Here is an 18,780-nt window from a genome sequence, read left to right as displayed (position 1 = left end):
AAAGTGAAAAATTGCCTGGGTATATCCTATCCATAAAAGCAGAAAACATTTAGTTCAGCCAATTTCTGCATCACGTTCAAATTTATGAGAGTTTTGTTTTCAGTTTGAATTTGGTCGGGCTGATAAAAGGGAGCCAATAGGTGCAGTATACTTGGATTTCCAGAAGCCATGTGATAAGATGTGACACAAAGAAATTCCAAATAGGGCTCATGAAGTTGAGGTTAACATGGAAGAAGAATTTATTAACAGAGAGGGTATAGGGAATTGACAGGAAATTACGAGTGAAATACTGGCAGGATCAGTGCTTGATCCTCAGGTTTTACAAAGTGCATGAATGACTTAGATATAGAGACTGAGTACAATGGTACAAAATTAAGGTAGAATATAAACTGTGAGGAAGATACCAAGAGGTTGCAAAGTGATAGTGAGAGATTAAATGAGCAGGCAATAGAATGGATGATGAAATCTAATGCATAGAGCATGGAACATTACAGTGCAGTATAGGCCCTTCAGTCCTCTATATTGTGCCGAACTATGGAACCAATCTGAAGCCAATCTAACCTACACTATTCCATTCTTGTCCATGTGCCTATCCAACGACCATTTAAATGCCCTTAAGGTTGGCAAGTCTACTACTGTTGCAGGCAGGCCACTCCACACCCCTACTACTCTCTGAGTACAGAAACTACCTCTGACATCTGTCCTATATCTATCAGCCCTCAAATTGAATCTATGTACCCTTGTGCTAGCCATTGCCATCCGAGGAAAAAGGCTGTCACTGTCCAACCTATCTAACCCTCTGATTATCTTATATCTCTCAATTAAGTCACCTTTCAACCTTCTTCTCTCTAATGAAAACAGCCTCAAATCCCTCAGCCTTTCATCATAAGACCTTCCCTCCTACCAGGCAACATCATAGTAAATCTCCTCTGAACCTTTTCCAAAGTTTCCACATCCTTCCTATAATGCACTGACCAGAACTGTATGCAATACTCCATTCCAAATGTCGCCGCACAAGAGTTTTGTACAGCTGCAGCATGATCTCATGGTTCCAAAACTCAATCCCTCTACCAATAAAAGCTAACACACCATATGCCTTCTTAATAACCCTATCAACCTGGGTGGCAACTTTCAAGGATCTGGACACTGAGATCTCTCTGCTTATCTACTTTATCAAGAATCTTACCATTAGCCCAGTACTCTGCATTCCTGTTACTCATTCCAAGGTGAATCACCTCACACTTTTCCACATTAAACTCCTTTTGCCACCTCTTAGACCAGCTCTGCAGCTTATCTATGTCTCTCTGTAACTTACAATATCCTTCGTCATTATCCACAATTCTACTGACCTTAGTGCCATCTGCAAATTTACAAACCCATCTTTCTATGCCCTCATCCAGGTGATTTATAAAAATGATAAACAACAGCGGACCCAAAACAGATCCTTGTGCTACACCACTATTAACTGAACTCCAGGATCAATATTTCTCATCAACCACCGTCCTCTGTCTTCTTTCAACTAGCCAATTTCTGTTCCAAACCACTAAATCACCCTCAATCCCATGCCTCTGTATTTTGTGCAATAGCCTACTTTGGGGAACCTTATCAAACGCCTTACTGAAATCCATATACACCACACCAACTGCTTTACCGTCATCCACCTGTTTGGTCACCTTTTCAAAGAATTCAGTAAGGTTTGTGAGGCATGACCTCCCCTTCACAAAACAGTGCTGACTATCCCTAATCAATTTATTCATCTCTAGATGATTATAAATCCTATATCTTATAACCCTTTCCAACATTTTACCCACAACTGAAGTAAGATTCACATGTCTATAATTTCCAGGGTGGTCTCTACTCCCCTTCTGGCACTATTTCTGCAGACAATGACAACATAAAAATCAAAGCCAAAGCTTGGCAATCTCCTTCCTGGCTTCCTAGAGAATCCTAGGATAAATGCCATCTGGCCCAGGGAACTTATCTATTTTCACACTTTCCTGAATTGCTAACACCTCCTCCTAATGCACCTCAATCCTGTCTAGTCTAGTAGCCTGTATTCAGTATTCTCCTTGACAACATTGTCTTTTTCTAGTGTAATACTGACAAAAAAATATTCATTTAGTGCTTCCCCCATCTTCTCTGACTCCACACACAACTTCCCACTAGTATCCTTGATTAGCTCTAATCTTACTCTAGTCATTCTTTTATTCCCAATATACCTCTTGAAAGCCTCAGGGTTTTCTTTGATCCTATCTGCCAATGACTACTCATGTCCCCTCCTAGCTCTTAGCTCTCTCTTTAGGTCTTTCCTGGCTAACTTGTAGCTCTCAAACACACAAACTGAGTCATCACATCTCATCCTAACATAAACCTTCTTCTTCCTTTTGACAAGAGATTCAACTTCCTTAGTAAATCACGGCTCTGCACTCGACAATTTTACCATGCCTGACCGGTACATATTTATCAAGGACCCGCAGTAGCTGTTCCTTGAATAAGTTCCACATTTCTATTGTGCCCACCCCCTGCAGTTTCATTCCTCATCCTAAATCTTGCCTAATTGCATCATAATTACCTTTCCCAGCTATAACTCTTGCCTTGTGGTATATACCTATCCCTTTCTATCACTAAAATAAACATAACCAAATTGTGGTCACTATCACTGAAATGCTCACATCCCTCCAAATTTAACACCTGGCCAGGTTCATTACCCAGTACCAAATCTAATGTGGCCTCCCCCCTTGTTGGCTTGTCTACATACTGTGTCAGAAAACTCCTGCACACATTGGACAAAAACTGACCATCTAAGTATCTGAACGATAGTATTCCCAGTCAATAGTTGGAAAGTTAAGGTTCCCCCATAACAACTACCCTGTCAATCTCGCTCCTATCAAGGATCATCTTTGCTATCCTATCCTCTACACCTCTGGAACTATTTGGAGGCTTATAGAAACTCCCAACAGGGTAACCTCTCCTTTCCTGTGTCTAATCTCAGCCCATACTATCTCAGTAGACAAGTCCTCAAACGTCCTTTCTCCAACCATAATACTGTCCTTGACTAACTTAGTGGAATATCTAAATCCCAGAACCTGCAATAACCATTCCTGTTCCTGCTGTAACCATGTCTCTGAAATGGCCACAACATCAAAATCTCAGGTACCAAGTGATGCTGCAAGTTCACCCACCTTATTCCTGATGCTCCTGGCGTTGAAGTGAACACACTTCAAACCAACTTCTTGCCTGCCAGTGCCTTCTTGTGTATCTTAATTCTGACTTCACTACTCTCATTCTCCTGTATACTCGAACTACAATTTTGGTTCCTATCCCCCTGTTGAATTAGATTAAACCCACTGGAAGACCATTAACAAACATCCCCCCCCAGGATATCGGTACCCCCCGGTTCAGGTGAAGACCATCCTGTTTGTAGAAGTCCCACCTACCCTAGAAAGTGCCCCAATTATCCAGGAATCCAAAACCCTCCATCCTGCACCATCCCTGTAGTCTCGTGTTCCTCTCTCTCCCTATTCCTCACTTTGCTAGCACATGCCATGGGCAACAAACCAGAGATAACAATTCTGTTTGTTCTAGCTCTAAGCTTCCATCCTAGCTCCCTGAATTTTTGCTTTAAACTCCCATCTCTCTTCCTAGCTATGTCGTTTGTGCGTGTGTGGACCAGGACTTGGGGCTGCTGCTCCTCACCTGCTAGGATCCTGAAAACATGATCAAATACATCATGAACCCTGGCACCTGGGAGACAACACACCAACTGTGAGTCTCTCTTGTTCCCACAGAACCTCATATCTGTCCCCTAACATTGGAGTCCCCAATGACTAATGCTGTGCTCCTCTTCCCACTTGCCTTCTGATCAACAGGGACAGACTGTGTGCCAGAGATTTATGCCCCATTGCTTACCCCTGGTAAGCCGTGCCTCCCAGCAGTATCCAAAACTGTATACTTGTTGTTGAGGGGAACAGCCACAGGGATCTCTGCACTGCCTGCCAGTTCCCTTTCCGTCCCCTGATGGTAACCCATCTACTTTTTTCTTTTACCTGAGGTATGACTAGTCCCTGTAACTCCTCTCAATAACCCCCTCCTCCTCCCAAACGATCCAAATTTCATCCAGTTCCAGTTCCAGTTCCCTAACGCAATTTTCGAGGAGCTGGAGTTGGGTGCACTTCCCACAGATGCAGTCAGCAGGGACACTAGCGATGACCCTTACCTCCCTCATTCTGCAGGAAGAACATTCAACTGCCAAAACCACCATTCCCGTTATTCTAAATTCCCAATGAGTCTACTGAAAATTAAAAAAAAAGAAACCAGTCGACTTACCAATTAGCTCACAGAACCTTTTTTTTGGTTAGAGGAGGAGGACGGGTGGGAGACACTACCCAAGTAGTGTTTCAGGTAAAACAATCACCCAAATATAAAGCCTCACTTAACCAACAGTCTTGTGTCTGCTCCTACTCAGTGTGTGCTCCGCCTATACATGAGGTAAACTTTCCTATCTTTTAAAACTTACCTTCAGGCCTCTGGTCCTCGCCGTCACTCCTCCCACTCCCACTGCTCCCAAAAACAAGATGCCGAAGTGCAGGAAGCATGAGACTATTTATTTGGTTATGAAAATAGAAAAGCAGAATGTTTACAAAAAGATGCAACTTTTAAATGTTGATTTTTGGAAAAACTTGAATATGCCCATACAAATAATACAGAAATTCAGAGAGCAGGTACAGCAATTAATTATGAAGGCAAAAGAATTATTAGCCTTTATTGCAAGGGGATTGGAAAACAAGAGTAAAGAAGCCTTGGTAAAATTATCGAGGATTTTGGTGTGAGACTTTGGCTTGGAGTCTTTTGATCTACTCCAGCTCTAATTTCTTTGCTTCGAAGTGAAGTGTGTGATGTTAGCTGCATGAGTGCAGCTCCAAAAATACTGTCAAAGTTCAACACCATCCAGGATCAAGCAGTCTGATTGGCACCTCATTTACTACCTTAAATATTCACTCTATCCTCCACCAAATCCCCATGACCACATGTGTACTATCAGTAGGATGCACAGCTGTACTTTGACAAGGTTTCTTCAATCTCCCAAATTTGTAATCTCCGCTAATCTAGATTAATAGGTATTACAAGGTTAGTAGGAAGACTGGAAGACTACTACATGTGAGTCATGCACCATTCTTAACTCATGTGTCACTCTTCCTTCATTGTCACTGGGTCAAAACCCTGGAATTCCTTCTTTAACAGCACCGGATGCATCTACACCATAAAGTCTGTAGCAGTGCAAGAAGGCAGTTCACCATAATTTTGTCAAGGGCAATGGGTACTAAATGCTACCCATGCCAGTTATGCCCACATCTCAAGAAATATTAGAATTTGATGCTTTGAAGGTAGAAGATTGTAACTAGTCAACTTTCAATGTGGACTTGATAATCTGACCTCAGAGCTAGATAGGTATGAAGTATTCTGGTTCATTATTACAGATTGATAGGTTAAATCAATTCATCTGTGAGACACAGAGAGAATTGCCTGCTATTGTAACCAGAGTGTTGTTATATCTATACCTCACTCCAACTAAAATGCAGTTGATTAGTTCACCAGAAACAGCAGAGAGCTAATTACAAATTTTTTTTTGGGTGATGGGGCAAGTAGTTTTATTACTTGCTAATCTTGTTGAGAAACATAATAAAGACACAACACTTAAAACAGACACACAACAATGTACAAGTTAAAAAGTGGACAATGTCCAGGAAAAAATAGGGTGAGAGAAGTTTATGTAGTCTTAAGTCCTTAAGGTGCTCTTGAGGTATTCAGCTTTAACCTGAGACCATGGCCAATTTTGTATATGCTGAGTCAGTACAGTCATGAATATTGCACAGAAGAGTTACAACAACTTCTACTTACGGAACTGAGACAAGAGCTTTTGACTAAGCCCAGTTACAAGTCATCTCCCCTGCTTTGCCAAAAGCAGTTCCCGTAAATAGAAGCTGTTGTAATTCTTCTCAGGATACAATATGTCTCAATAATTCACATTTTATTCTTCCAAACCCCAATTGGTAACAGGCTGTTCAATCTTTCCTGATCAGATGACTTGCACCCATGCCTGTTTCAGTCAAGTGAAGTTTTTCTGAAATGCTTCTAACACATTTTCGTCCTTTCTTAAAGAAGGAGACCAAAACTGTACAAAGCGCTCCAGATATGGTCTCTTCAAGGTCCTGAACGACTGTGCAAATGCACATGTTACACCCTCCAAAGAGTAACTCACCCAGACCCATTCCCCTACTATCCTATATTTACCCCTGACTAATGTACCTAACCTACACATCCCTGGACACTATGGGCAATTCAGCACAGCCAATTTACCTAACCTAATATCTGGATTGTGGGAGAAAACCAGAGCACCCAGAGGCAACCCATGCAGAACGTGCAAGCCCCACACAGATAGTCGCCCGAGGCTGGCATTGAACCCAGGTTCCTGGTGCCTTGAGGCAGCAGTGCTAACCACTGAGCCACCATGCCACCTCTTGCTATTCCTGCACTCATATTACATCCTGAGAGGATTTGACAGGGTGGAAGTGGAAAGTGTGCTTCCTGTGTGGGAGAGACTAGAGCTGGGGGAAGCTGTTTAAAACTAAATCTTTCATTTATCAGAGGTGAGGAGAATTTTCTTCTCTCAATGGGTCATGCAGCAGTAAAGTTAGACTAATCAAATACATCTACCTCTGAGGTGGATAGTTCGTTGACCAACAAGGGAGTCAGAGGATTTCAGGAGTAGCTAGGAATGTGGAGTTGAGGCCACAATCAGATTAGACATAACCTTTATAAATGGTGGAGCAGGTTTGCAGGGCTGAATAATATACTTTGCTAATCCTAGTTTGTATGTTCATATGGACGTGTTAATCCGCAGTCCAAAAAAAGTGACATTGCTAATAAATATGGAAGTTTGCATTTTGAGAATGTGAGGACAGAAGTCTTTTTACTCAATAGACTATTATATCCTAATTAACAGCATTATCTGAACAGACAAGCACTATTATTTCCATTAATTAACATTTTATTAAGTACTGTAATGCAGACAAAACAAAGTAAGGTAGCATTCTAAAATATTAAATAATCTCACAAACTAAACAATTTATGTAACCTACACACTGAAAAAGAAAATTTAACTCTGCAACTCAGACTCAGGCTTTTGTGCACAGGTAGAATGACTGAATTGTTGAATACAACCATGAGTTAACTGCAAGGGTAAAGTAAAACTTGTCAATCTCTCTGTTTGACAGCAGTATTGCAGATGTCATTCGCCAGAGACATTGTGGAAATCTTTTTTGTACCCTGCCCGCCAGAAAAAGTATTGCAAGGTAATATAGATCGTTCAAGGCGAGTTGTGTGGTGGTGCAGGGCATATTGAATATACAATCCACATAAAAATCAACTTTTGGATGTATTGTGGGCACTGCTTTTGACTTTCAAATATTCTAATAACTGAAATGGTTACCTGAGTGGATGTATCGCATAGCAACCCTTTCAATAACGTGTAATCTTTCATCTCCCTTGAGAGAAAGAAGAAGCCTTGATGTATTTTCTATTAGATCTAGCATTGGATTGGTCCCAATTGAAGAACAAATGATGCTTTGTCTCTGTAGCAGCACAAACGTAACATAATGTAAATGGTAAGACATGAGTACTTCATTAGTGAGAGATGGGACCATCTCTTGTTTACTAAAAGCTTCGTGATACAAATTAGAACTCATAGTAAATTGGTTTGGATGTCTGTTGTGTTTGGATTAACTGGAGCATAAATGTGTCTATAATTCCAAAGGCTTATATCTGTGAGAATAATAATCTTAAGTTTTTGATCTATAACTACTGAAGACCGGTTAGAGTATTTGTGATATCCTGACGAAGGGGTTGCAAGAGCTGTATTAAGCACTATTTATGGATTAAATTTATTAGAATAACATACACAATATGCACGCAATTTTCATTGAGCCTCACTGGGAGTTCTCAGTGATAGCTTACACTTGCCTTCTCTATGGCAGAACAGGCTTGGGACTGACAGTCCACTCCTGCTTGCATTTCCTATGATTATTATTGGAGATTACATTTGCTGAATTGGTCGATATGCTTTGACATAGTTGAAATAAATTAAAAAGCAGTTGTAATAAGCCTGTGTAACTGGGATGTCATAGTACTGTCTCTGGACTAGTAATTCAGCTTTTGTTCTGGAGGTCTGGGTTCAAATCTCATCATGTTGATACTTCAATTCTGTTAAAGTCTGTAATGGAGAACTTGGCTAATGGTGACCATGTAGGCACTATTAGTTGTTGCAAGAACTCATCTTATTCCTCAATATCCTGCTATCCTTACCTGGTCTAGCCTACATGTGACTCCAGACCTACGATCCATGTGGTTGACTCTTAAATGTCCACGAGGGAATGAGGGTTGGACAATAATGTCAGCCCATTCAGCAACACCCACATCCTGAAAATTCATATGCATTTTAAAAATTTTATTGCCACCACACAGCTTCTCATGTTTTGAGTCTTGCTACTGTTATTTTCTTAATCTGTGCACAAACCATGGTACTAGAAACTGAGTTGGTTATTTTTAACACTATTTTAAGGGAACATGACCTATTCTTGCTATAATGATTTGAAGATGCCGGTGTTGGACTGGGGTGGACAAAGTTAAAAATCACACAACACCAGGTTATAGTCCAACAGGTTTAATTGGAAGCACGCCAGGTTTCGGAGCACTGCTCCTTCATCAGGTGGTTGTGGAGGACACAATTGTTATAAATTGCGATAAATTCTGTGCCTTACAATTGTGTCCTCCACAACCACCTGATGAAGGAGTGGCGCGCAGAAAGCTAGTGTGCTTCCAATTAAACCTGTTGGACTATAACCTGGTGTTGTGTGATTTTTAACTTTATTCTTGCTATAACACTGCAATAAACTATGAGACATTTTCGCCGATAACTTTACAAGCATTTCCCCAACAGCGTCAATGGCAGTGTCTCCAATGGAGTCAAAGTTTGTAACATGATGGCGTTTCTTTTCTCCTGTTCTTGAGGTCTCCTTCTCCTCAGAGGGATACACCTTGTTGAAGGCCTTTGAGGAAGTTAATAGGTGGATTAACATATTTTTTCCTGCAAAGGGGAAGAATCTGCATTGTGCAGGCAAGAGGGAAAACTCATTGTAAGGGCAATGGCAGCAAATGAGTATATGATTGCAATCACAGGGTGGTGTAGTCGTCTTTCATTCTCTACAAAGGAAGAAAGATATGACGATTAACTTTATCTTGGCAATTCTACCTGCTGTTTAAGTAGATCCTAGAAATTCTGCTGCTGGCATTGACCTGCCCAACCACTTCTCTGTACTTCTGCTGGCTAATTTCCTGAGGCAGAACTTTTACTTAGAGATTGTTTTTGAAGAATGTATTCCATGCACAAGGGTTTACATTTAATACATTGCCACTTGTACCAAAGTATAGTGAAAAGTGGATAATATCACCATGTTCTGGCACCAGCAAAGAGACAGGTCCTTCAGTTCAACTCATCCATGCTGACCAGATATCCTAAATTAATTGAGTTCCATTTGCCAGCGCTTGGCCCATATCCCTCTAAACCCTTCCTATTCATATACCCATCCAGATGCCTTTTAATAGTTGTATGGCAGCTCATTCCATACACGCACCACTCTCTGTGTGAACAAGTTTCCCCTTGCATCCCTTTTAAATATTTCCCCTCTCACCCTAAACCTATACCCTCTAGTTCTGGGTTCCCTCACCCCAGGGAAAAGACCTTGTCTGTACGCATGCCCCTCATGACTTTATAAACCACTATAACACCTCGGCCTCTGACTCTCCAGGGAAAACAGCCCCAGCCTATTCAGCTTCATCCTAATACTGAAAAAATAATATTAAAGTGATGTTTCTAAATCTGCAACAGCTTCAAAAGTCCATCTTTCCCTCTCATTAGACCTCACCCTCTTTGCTCCTCAGTTGTCACCATCTCACAAGGTCCCCAGGGTCCTGGCAATGTGCTCCTTTTCTACCGCCATTGGTGCTGTCACTTCTGCATCTGTTGCCTCTGAGCTGGAGACGATTATGTTGCACGGGTCCCACACGCTGGATATTGTCTGACAGGCCCTGGCTCCAAGTCAACCAATGAGGTACTGACTCATCTTCTGATGCCACCTCCAATAGGGGGAGGCCCCAGGGCAACCAAAATAAAGTGAATGAGCTGTAAAGACAACCAAGTGAATGTGGCAGAACATATCGCACGAGCCAAAGGCTGTGGAACACTCCCTGTTTTAATTGGATAAAATACCAGCAGAGCACTCAATTCTTGTTGTAACTTTGTCCCCCAAGAATGATTGGATGGAAACATCAGATGATCCAGCTTTTTACATTTGCTCAGAGCATAGAAGCTGCGGCGCATGTTTTTCTGGCCTTGCACCTGACTACTAGGCTGTCAGTTGCAGTTGGACTGACTCCTGCTGCAGTGACCTGACCCTTTCTGTATTTCTTGGTCCAGATTTGCCTTCTCCTAATGGCAAACTAGACAATTCTGAGGCAAAGTCAAACAGCAAAGGGCAGGTGTCACAGGTCCATTACTCAAATACTTCCCAATGCATTATACCAAAAAAAATCAACTCTTATGTGTGCATGGCTGAACTGTGTGATCATGAAGAAAGAGTTTAGGAGAATGTTGTTAATGTTATTATTTTCAAATAGATCTGTGCTTTTAAATTCCACAAGTTTGAAAGCAAATCAATTTTCCATTCAGCAAGCAATAGTTCGTGTCATAATTTTAAAAAAGCGTAGGTAGTACTGACACTTCAACCAGTTTCTACATAAACTCATTTTACTCAGGTACAATATTTGTGAGAGGACTTCATTTCTGATGAAGGGCTTTTGCCTGAAATGTTGATTTTCCTGCTCCTCGGATGCTGCCTGACCTGCTGTGCTTTTCCAGCACCACTCTAATCTAGACTCTGATTTCCAGCATCTGCAGTCCTCACTTTTGCCTACTATATTTGTGAGACAAGCACAGGAGTCAGAGTCAGCTTGTAATTCATTGCAAGGTTATTCACAAAATACACTAAAGATGCAAAGAGGCCATATAACTGAACATTGTCTAAAACCTTGCACTTTCGCAGTAAAACTCCTGATTCTTACAATAATTATTCTATCAATTGCAATGTTAAGTTTTTGTCACAATTCTCATCTAAACTACTACTTGCAACCAGACTAGGACCAGGTACTATCCATGCAGTTAACCTCAGCCAGGCTGTGTCATTGGCTGTGATTAACTTGGAGAAGGTTGATCTAAAACATGGCCCTTGTTTCTGTCTTTCCAGATGGTTGGAACTTTGCTGCTGGGCCAGCTCAAGTCTTCACTGAGGGAATGACCACCAGGTGTCCCTTCTTCCCCGTCCCTGCTGCATCCTTCCAAAATGTCCTCAACCAATTGATCTTCCAGGTCAAGGCCATGGTATATATTAGGATCTGTATGGAAGGCGCTGGGACAATCTTTGGTATCCATCCTCTACTGTATCAAGGGCATGTCACACCTTCTCCATACATGGTCATGGCATACAAAGCAGCCTTGTTTTCTGAGTAAGACTAGGCTTGACCTTTCCTGTCTTTGCCTTGTGTGGATGCTTTGTGCTTTATCTGTCCTGCAAGTTCCTTCAGGCTGGCTGGTCAAAGGGTAGCCATTCTGGTTTCGGGCCTAGCCATTCAGGTGCTGGGCTATCTGGCCACATGTTTATGTGTGAGAGTAAAAGATTCCTGGCTATACTTTAAGTTCTAAATTAACTAACAATAACAAATTGGTTGTTCGTACTATTTGCTATTTGTCATACCTTATTACCCATATTTTTCGATAAAACAACAGTAATGATACTTAAATAATTGCTTCTGAAGCACTTTGAGATGTCCTAAGAGAATGAGAGATCCCAGTTTGTTTTTTATAAATGTCATTTAAAAAAAAACGTCATTTTAATGAATTTGAGGTTGAGCAACAACCCAAACCACAAGGGGATAACAGGCTAAAATTTGGAAACCAAAATTTACAATAGAAAATAAGGGAAATACATTCTGTTCAAAGGCCTGGTCTATAATGTTAGTGGTCTTTTCTTTTTCCAGATGTTCATAAATCTGCTGTTTATTTCCAATATTTTCATTTTCTTATATAAGCATTGACAATGTGGCATTGGAAAGCAGGGGAAGTTGATGTACCTTCACTGGAAGTTTGTCAGAAGTTCCATGTCTCACACATCAGGTGGATGTTCCACCCTAGTCACAGTGATGCAACCGAAGGACCTTGGAGGAAATCTGATTCCCTTGACATCCAATAAACTATGCCTTTTTTGAAGTGTACATGTATATTAACGTTAATGTAGACCATTTGAACAGCTGAGGCCACGATTCGTCGGTTCCCTCGATGGGGGGAGTAACATCTGCTCAAACCTAAGACAATTTCACAAAAGCGTCTACTTCTGGCAATTACATTAGATTTCCTAATTGCTGGTTGTGGGCATCAGGCAGACAATCTCACACTTTGCAAGAAAATTATACCTTGCTTCTGTGAGGAGCAATTTGCGATTTGACATAAAACAGAATAGAATAGAATTCTAATGTCAAATCAAAATCCATTTGAGTTACAGGGAGATAGTTTAACATTGTGTTTTTATCAAAAACTGACCGTGCTCACTCTTGGATTCAGTTCAATTTGATTTTAAAAAATAGGTTGCCATTTGTCTTAATTCAGTTGTCAATATATCATAAAAGTCCATACATTGCACGCTCTATAAACCAAACCATCATTTTTGTTAAAATAGTGCAGATAGAGATTTGATATGAACACATTGGCTGATATGCTAAAATAATACAGTTGCTACATTTTCCCCACTGACAATAAATAGCTTGCTTCAGTGTTAGTTATTGCTGTAAAATGTATTCCTTTTCCATTCACATTCATAGCTCCACAGCAAAGGGGTAGAAATATCATTAAGCTCAAGAGTATTTTTAAATTGCCATGTGTCAACATTGAGTTAATTGGTTGATTCACTGAAAACCTCGGTGTTAAATGTCTAATCTCATCATATCAGTCGTGCAATCAGATTCAGAATCCATAATGTCCCAAATCATAAGTAGTTTTCAACCAGGAGTTGCTTTTGATAATGTGAGTTCCAACCTAACATAATAATGGTAATCGAAATAAGAAAAAGTGCAATAATATCATATTAGACTAAATTGAAACAGCAGATATTCTACAAAGTAAGTGTTATAATGTTACAAGGTACATTTTTGTCACTTGTCTGCTAAGCATACATTAAGTTTAAAAATGACAGTTGAAAGATTAAAATTACTAGTTGGAGAATTAAAGCAAGCATGCATTCAAATGTCTGATGACTGCATTTAATAGGCAAAACTCAGCATTAGAAACATTGGTCTAGAAAAATTACTTCATGGTTACTTCAGTACAATATATCTGATTGCAGGACCACAACTCCCTTCTTAACTAAGTCATTGTACCCTACATGGACCATGACCTCTGGCTGTTCACGATCCCCCAGTAGAATGCCCTGCAACCACTCTGTGACATTCTTTGCCCTGGCAGCAGAGGATAACAGACCATTCCAAAGTCATGTCTATGGCCACAGAAGTATTTGTCTGTTTCCCTAGCTCATGAGTTCCCTATCATTTTGGCTCCCTGTCTTTTCTTCCTCACTATTATTGGCAGTGTCACAAACATGGTTCTGCCTGCACTCCTTTGAGGGATAAATAGCCTCACAAGCTTCTGAAATTGGAAACTAATTAGTGAGCAGGATCCCACAGCACTACCTGCCTGTTTCTCTTGGATTCCTTGGTGGTCAGCGATTCCTTTTCTACTTCTAGGCCTGATCTGGCTCTTGACATGCAGGGCACAATTTCAAAATTTGCGGATGACACATAATTTGGGGAAATTGTAACGAGTGAGGAGGACAGTGTGGATCTTCAGAAGGGCATTGACACATTGGTGATGTGCGTAAATAGGTGGCAGATGAATGTCAATGTGGAGAAGGTTTGAGGTGCTAAAAAGAACATGGAGTGATGTATATGTAAAAGATATTACTCTAAGGAGCAGAGACACGTGACCGTAAATGTACATCTGCAGAACAGGTAGACAGAGCTGTTCATAAACCATACAGTTTTCAAAGTATCATTGACAGGAAGCCAGAATACAAGAGCAGGCTCGTTGTTATTAACTTATATAAACCACTGATTAGACCTCTGCTGGAGTGTTGTGTACACCTCTGGGCACCACACTATATGATCAATATAAATGCATTGGAGAGAGTGCAAGAGGTCTACAATAATGTTTCCAGGGATGGGACACTTCAGTTGTGAGGAAAGCTTGGAGATTTTAGTACTGCCAAAGAAGGTTGAGAGGAAATTTGAAATAATTTTTTTATCTTGATGGTACGGACAGAGTAGATAGGAGTAATACAGAGAATGCAGTTTAAGCTGCTTGTAAATGAAGCAAATGCAAGGTGAGGAAAATGTTTTTGACACAACGAGGAGTTAGGGTGTGGAATGCAATATGTGGATGTGTGGTTGAGGCTGGTTTAATTGATACATTCATGAGGGCATTTAATGATTATTAAATATGTAGGGTTTTGAGAAAAAGGCAGGAGGTTGGGACTAGATTCTGCAGATGTAATGGATTGAATGGTTTTCTTCCACACTCTAACAACTCAGTGATCCAGTGATTTATTTGCAGTACAGTTGAGAAAGTGGTTGATACAGAACTGGGACTACCGTGTGACCATTGGCAGGAGGAGGCAACCCATTTAAATGAACATATTAATGATAAAGATGGTTTTAGACAATTATCATGACAATAGTTGTGCAGCTACAGGGAAGAAAGCCAGGATGCATTTGCTGTAATAAAAACCTTTAATATGTTACGCCTGAGTGAATTTGATGCTCTCTGTTTTTCATGTACCTCCCATATGTAGACATTGACTCAAAAAAAAATCGGTGATTGTGTTTGAAGAGCTGGCCTATGTAATCAGTCCCACTGAGATTATCATATTGTTTTATAAAAATACTTTCGTATTAGGTCAGCAAGAGCTAAGTAGTACCTTTACTAATTAGCAATGACAGATTGATGAAAATGCTCTCAGCTCATTTAATGACAAGGCAAACAGCAGATTCGATATTAGAAGTGGCTATCCTCAGCCCCAACATCTCTGGCTAACAGAGAACTGAGTGTCAATAAAATCTGACCAAACCATCTGGAAGGGCTAGTTAAGTTCAAGAGCTTCACAACAGGAGAAGTAGTTACTCAGCCTTCTGTTAGCAAAACAAAACAGATGAACCTGACAACGAGATATAGAAAACCAATGGTCCACTTGTGAATTTATTTTTAACATTTCTTATGTACTTCAAAGTTCCTGGGCCATGTATTATCGGACTAAATGATAACAATGACTATAATGTAGAAAAAAATTAAATGCCTCTTTTCTATTTGACATTCTGAGGATTTTTGCTGTGCATGTTTGTTATTATCCCAGTTGATGATGCTACTGGACAAGTCAGGTCCCAGGCAGGAACCCAACTTGACAGATCAATGTTTTTGTTTTCATTGAAAAATAAGGATGCAATGCTTCAGAATTGACTTTAACAATAAAGTTGAAAAATGTGTTGCTGGAAAAGCACAGCAGGTCAGGGAGCATCCAAGGAGTAGGAGAATCGACGTTTCAGGCAAAAGCCCTTCTTCAGGAATGCCCGAAACGTCGATTCTCCTGCACCTTGGATGCTGCCTGACCTGCTGTGCTTTTCCAGCAACACATTTTCCGCTCTGATCTGCAGCATCTGCAGTCCTCACTTTCTCCTAGTTGATTTTAACAATAAAGTGGCACTTTAAGTTTTACTTCTATTTGGGTAGCTGATTGTCTTGAGAAAACTTTGGAATAGGACAGCTGTGTTTTTGAGAAGAGAAGGATATAATGAGTCCACATGTGAAATAACTGCACAGAGGACAGTATCCCTTCACCGAGTCCCCCTTTACTTACATGTGCACAATCTACTGGCTGTAGCCAGCCAGCTCAGAGTCAGTCCCTGAAGTCCAGAGTCTCTCCAAATCCCCTCTTTATATCTGTCAGCCAGGGCTCCCTGATTGGCTCCAATTACAAGTGGTGAATCCTGCAAATCCGGTCTGGGGCTACAAATTTCATTAGTTACAGCGACACAACCATGTGGGTCTCTATCTCCTTCTGTAGGGAGAAGGCTAGCAGGGTTAAGGACGTTACATCGCTTTACTGTAATGTTAAGCATCTCCAATAGCACGGTATTGTATCTCAGCCAACGTGCTGCTGATATGTGTGCTGTCTTTTGCTCGAGAAGCAGTAAGGATAATGCAGAAGTGCTGATCCTAGGGTTAAAGCAAGAGTCTCCAGACTCCTGCGTAGAGCCTCATTATATATGTTGGGGGACTCACAGTAACCTTGACAAAGTCGTGTGAATGTATATGATTTCCCTTTGAATGAAAAAGCGAACCAGAATTGACTATCTGGGTGCACCGGTACACTAAAGAAGGCATTTGCTAAATCCACAACAGAGAACCATTTACTGTCCGGTGGAATTTGAGCTAGTATAGTATAGGGGTTAGGAATATTTGGGGTGCGTGGGACAACAGCGCTATTGACTGCCTGCAGGTGTGAACAAACCTCCATTCCTCTGGTTCACCTGGAATGTTTGCTTTTTTTGACCGGAAAAATGAGGGTTCTCACCGGTGCGTTCTCACAGGGGATTATCACTCCAGCCATTAGGAGGGATTCAAATACTGGAGTAATTCCTTCTATAGCCTCAGGTTTTAACAGGTATTGTGCTCTGCAAGGATGCGATAAATGTCTCTCGTAGCACGACTCCTGATGCACCCATTGAGTTCAGAAACCATCTGCTCATCTTTATTGGTGTTGACTCTCTGAACTGGCTTGATTTAAGGACTGAATATGTTGCCCCTCTATCTACCAAAAAGGTAACTGGTGTACCTTCCACATATAACATAGAGGTAGGCATTGACTTATACACATCGTTGTTATGTTGGACATATTGTCCACACTTCGCAATCTCAGCGCTCAATATAGAGGTGGGATATGTCTCAGTGCCCGTATGGTTTGTAGAAGAGATTAGCATAAGCGAGTCTTCATTGCCAAGCATAAAGGAAAGAGGCTTACCTGTATCCTGTGGGCTGTCCACCTCCACCTCAGCCTTCCCCTGTCAGTCACCCTGCTGTCCAGCCTCCAGGGCCAATTGAGGCTGTCTGAGTGGGCACTGTCTCACCCAGTGGTCCATTGCTCCACAAACAAAGCACCCGCCAGACCTACCTCTGCCCGCGCCTCTTCCTCTCTCTTTTTCCGCAGCACCTCCCTCCAACAGCTGGGCAACCATCTGCATCAGAACAAGCTGAGCTTTATGTGTTTGCTGTTCCATCTTTAGTTTCCACTTATCCTTCTCTTGGGTCAGCAATTTTTCAGTATGTATCGCATGCTGTTCTATCAAATTCAGCTTTCCCACGTCCAGGTAAGGAGAAAGTGAGGACTGCAGATGCTGGAGACCAGAGTTAAAAAATGTGGTGCTGGAAAAACACAGCAAGCCAGGCAGCATCCGAGGAGCAGGAGAATCGACATTTCGGGCATAAGCCCTTCTTCAGGAATGAGGCTGGTGTGCCAAGCAGGCTGAGATAAAGGGTAGAGGGGAGGGAATTTGGGGGAGGGGCACTGGGAATATGATAAGTGGAAGGAGGTGAGGGTGAGGGTGATAGGCCGGAGAGGGGGTGGGGGAGGAGAGGTCGGGAAGAAGATTGCAGGTCAAGAGGGTGGTGCTGAATCCGAGGGTTGGGACTGAGATAAGGTAAGGGGAGGGGAAATGAGGAAGCTGGAGAAATCTACATTCATCCTGTGTGGTTGGAGGGTTCCTAGGCTCTTCCTCCAGGCGTCGTGTGGTCAGGGTCTGCCGATGGAGGAGGCCAAGGACCTGCATGTCCTTGGCAGAGTGGGAGGGGGGGTTGAAGTGTTCCGCCATGGGGCAGTTGGGTTGGTTGGTGCGGGTGTCCCAGAGGTGTTCTCTGAAACGTTCTGCAAGTAGGAGGCCTGTCTCCCCAATGTAGAGGAGACCACATCAGGTGCAGTGGATGCAGTAAATGATGTGTGTGGAAGTGCAGGTGAACTTGTGACAGATATGGAAGGATCCCTTGGGGCCTTGGAGGGAGGTGAGGGGGGAGGTGTGGGCATAGGTTTTGCACTTCTTGAGGTTGCAGGGGATGGTGCTGGGAGTGGAGGTTGGGTTGGTGGCGGGTGTGGACCTGACGAGGTAGTCGCGGAGGGAGTGGTCTCTCTGGAACGCTGATAGGGGAGGGGAGGGAAATATATCCCTGATGGTGGGGTCTATCTGGAGGTGGCGGAAATGATGGAGGATGATACTATGTATCCGGAGGTTGGTGGGGTGGTAGGTGAGAACCAGTGGGGTTCTGTCCTGGTGGCGATTGGAGGGGCAGGGTTCAAAGGCGGAGGTGTGGGAAGTGGAGGAGATGTGGTGGAGAGCATCGTCGACCATGTCGGAGGGGAAATTGCGGTCTTTGAAGAAGGAGGCCATTTGGGTTGTTTTGTAGTGGTGTGGAGGCGAAGGTAATACATGTGTCCTTTACCTTCTTCGCTATTTCGTCTTTCATTCCATTGATGAAGCTGTTCCTCAGGTGTGCTTCATACGCCGTGATTTCTGCCACTGTTA

At 42.0% G+C, this 18,780-nt stretch overlaps 1 protein-coding gene across 4 annotated transcripts in view; it reads left to right on the top strand.

Annotated features, from left to right (window-relative positions):
- The window catches only part of LOC140482396 (high affinity cGMP-specific 3',5'-cyclic phosphodiesterase 9A), a 113,911-nt gene that overhangs the window by 17,151 nt on the left and 77,980 nt on the right, over positions 1-18,780 (top strand). The window contains exon 1 of one of the 4 annotated variants that reach the window (XM_072579854.1): positions 7,275-7,352. The exons of the other annotated variants lie outside the window; for them this stretch is intronic. Within the exon in view, the coding sequence (XP_072435955.1) occupies positions 7,286-7,352 (67 nt within the window). The 5' untranslated portion in view covers positions 7,275-7,285. Of the gene's footprint in view, positions 1-7,274; positions 7,353-18,780 lie in introns of those variants that run through there. 4 annotated transcript variants of the gene reach the window in all.

The sequence above is a fragment of the Chiloscyllium punctatum genome, chromosome 10, assembly GCF_047496795.1.
Source record: "Chiloscyllium punctatum isolate Juve2018m chromosome 10, sChiPun1.3, whole genome shotgun sequence".
NCBI lineage: Eukaryota > Metazoa > Chordata > Chondrichthyes > Orectolobiformes > Hemiscylliidae > Chiloscyllium > Chiloscyllium punctatum.
The sequence above is the reverse complement of the archived record's forward strand: the minus strand, read 5'-3'. Positions and strand labels throughout refer to the sequence as shown.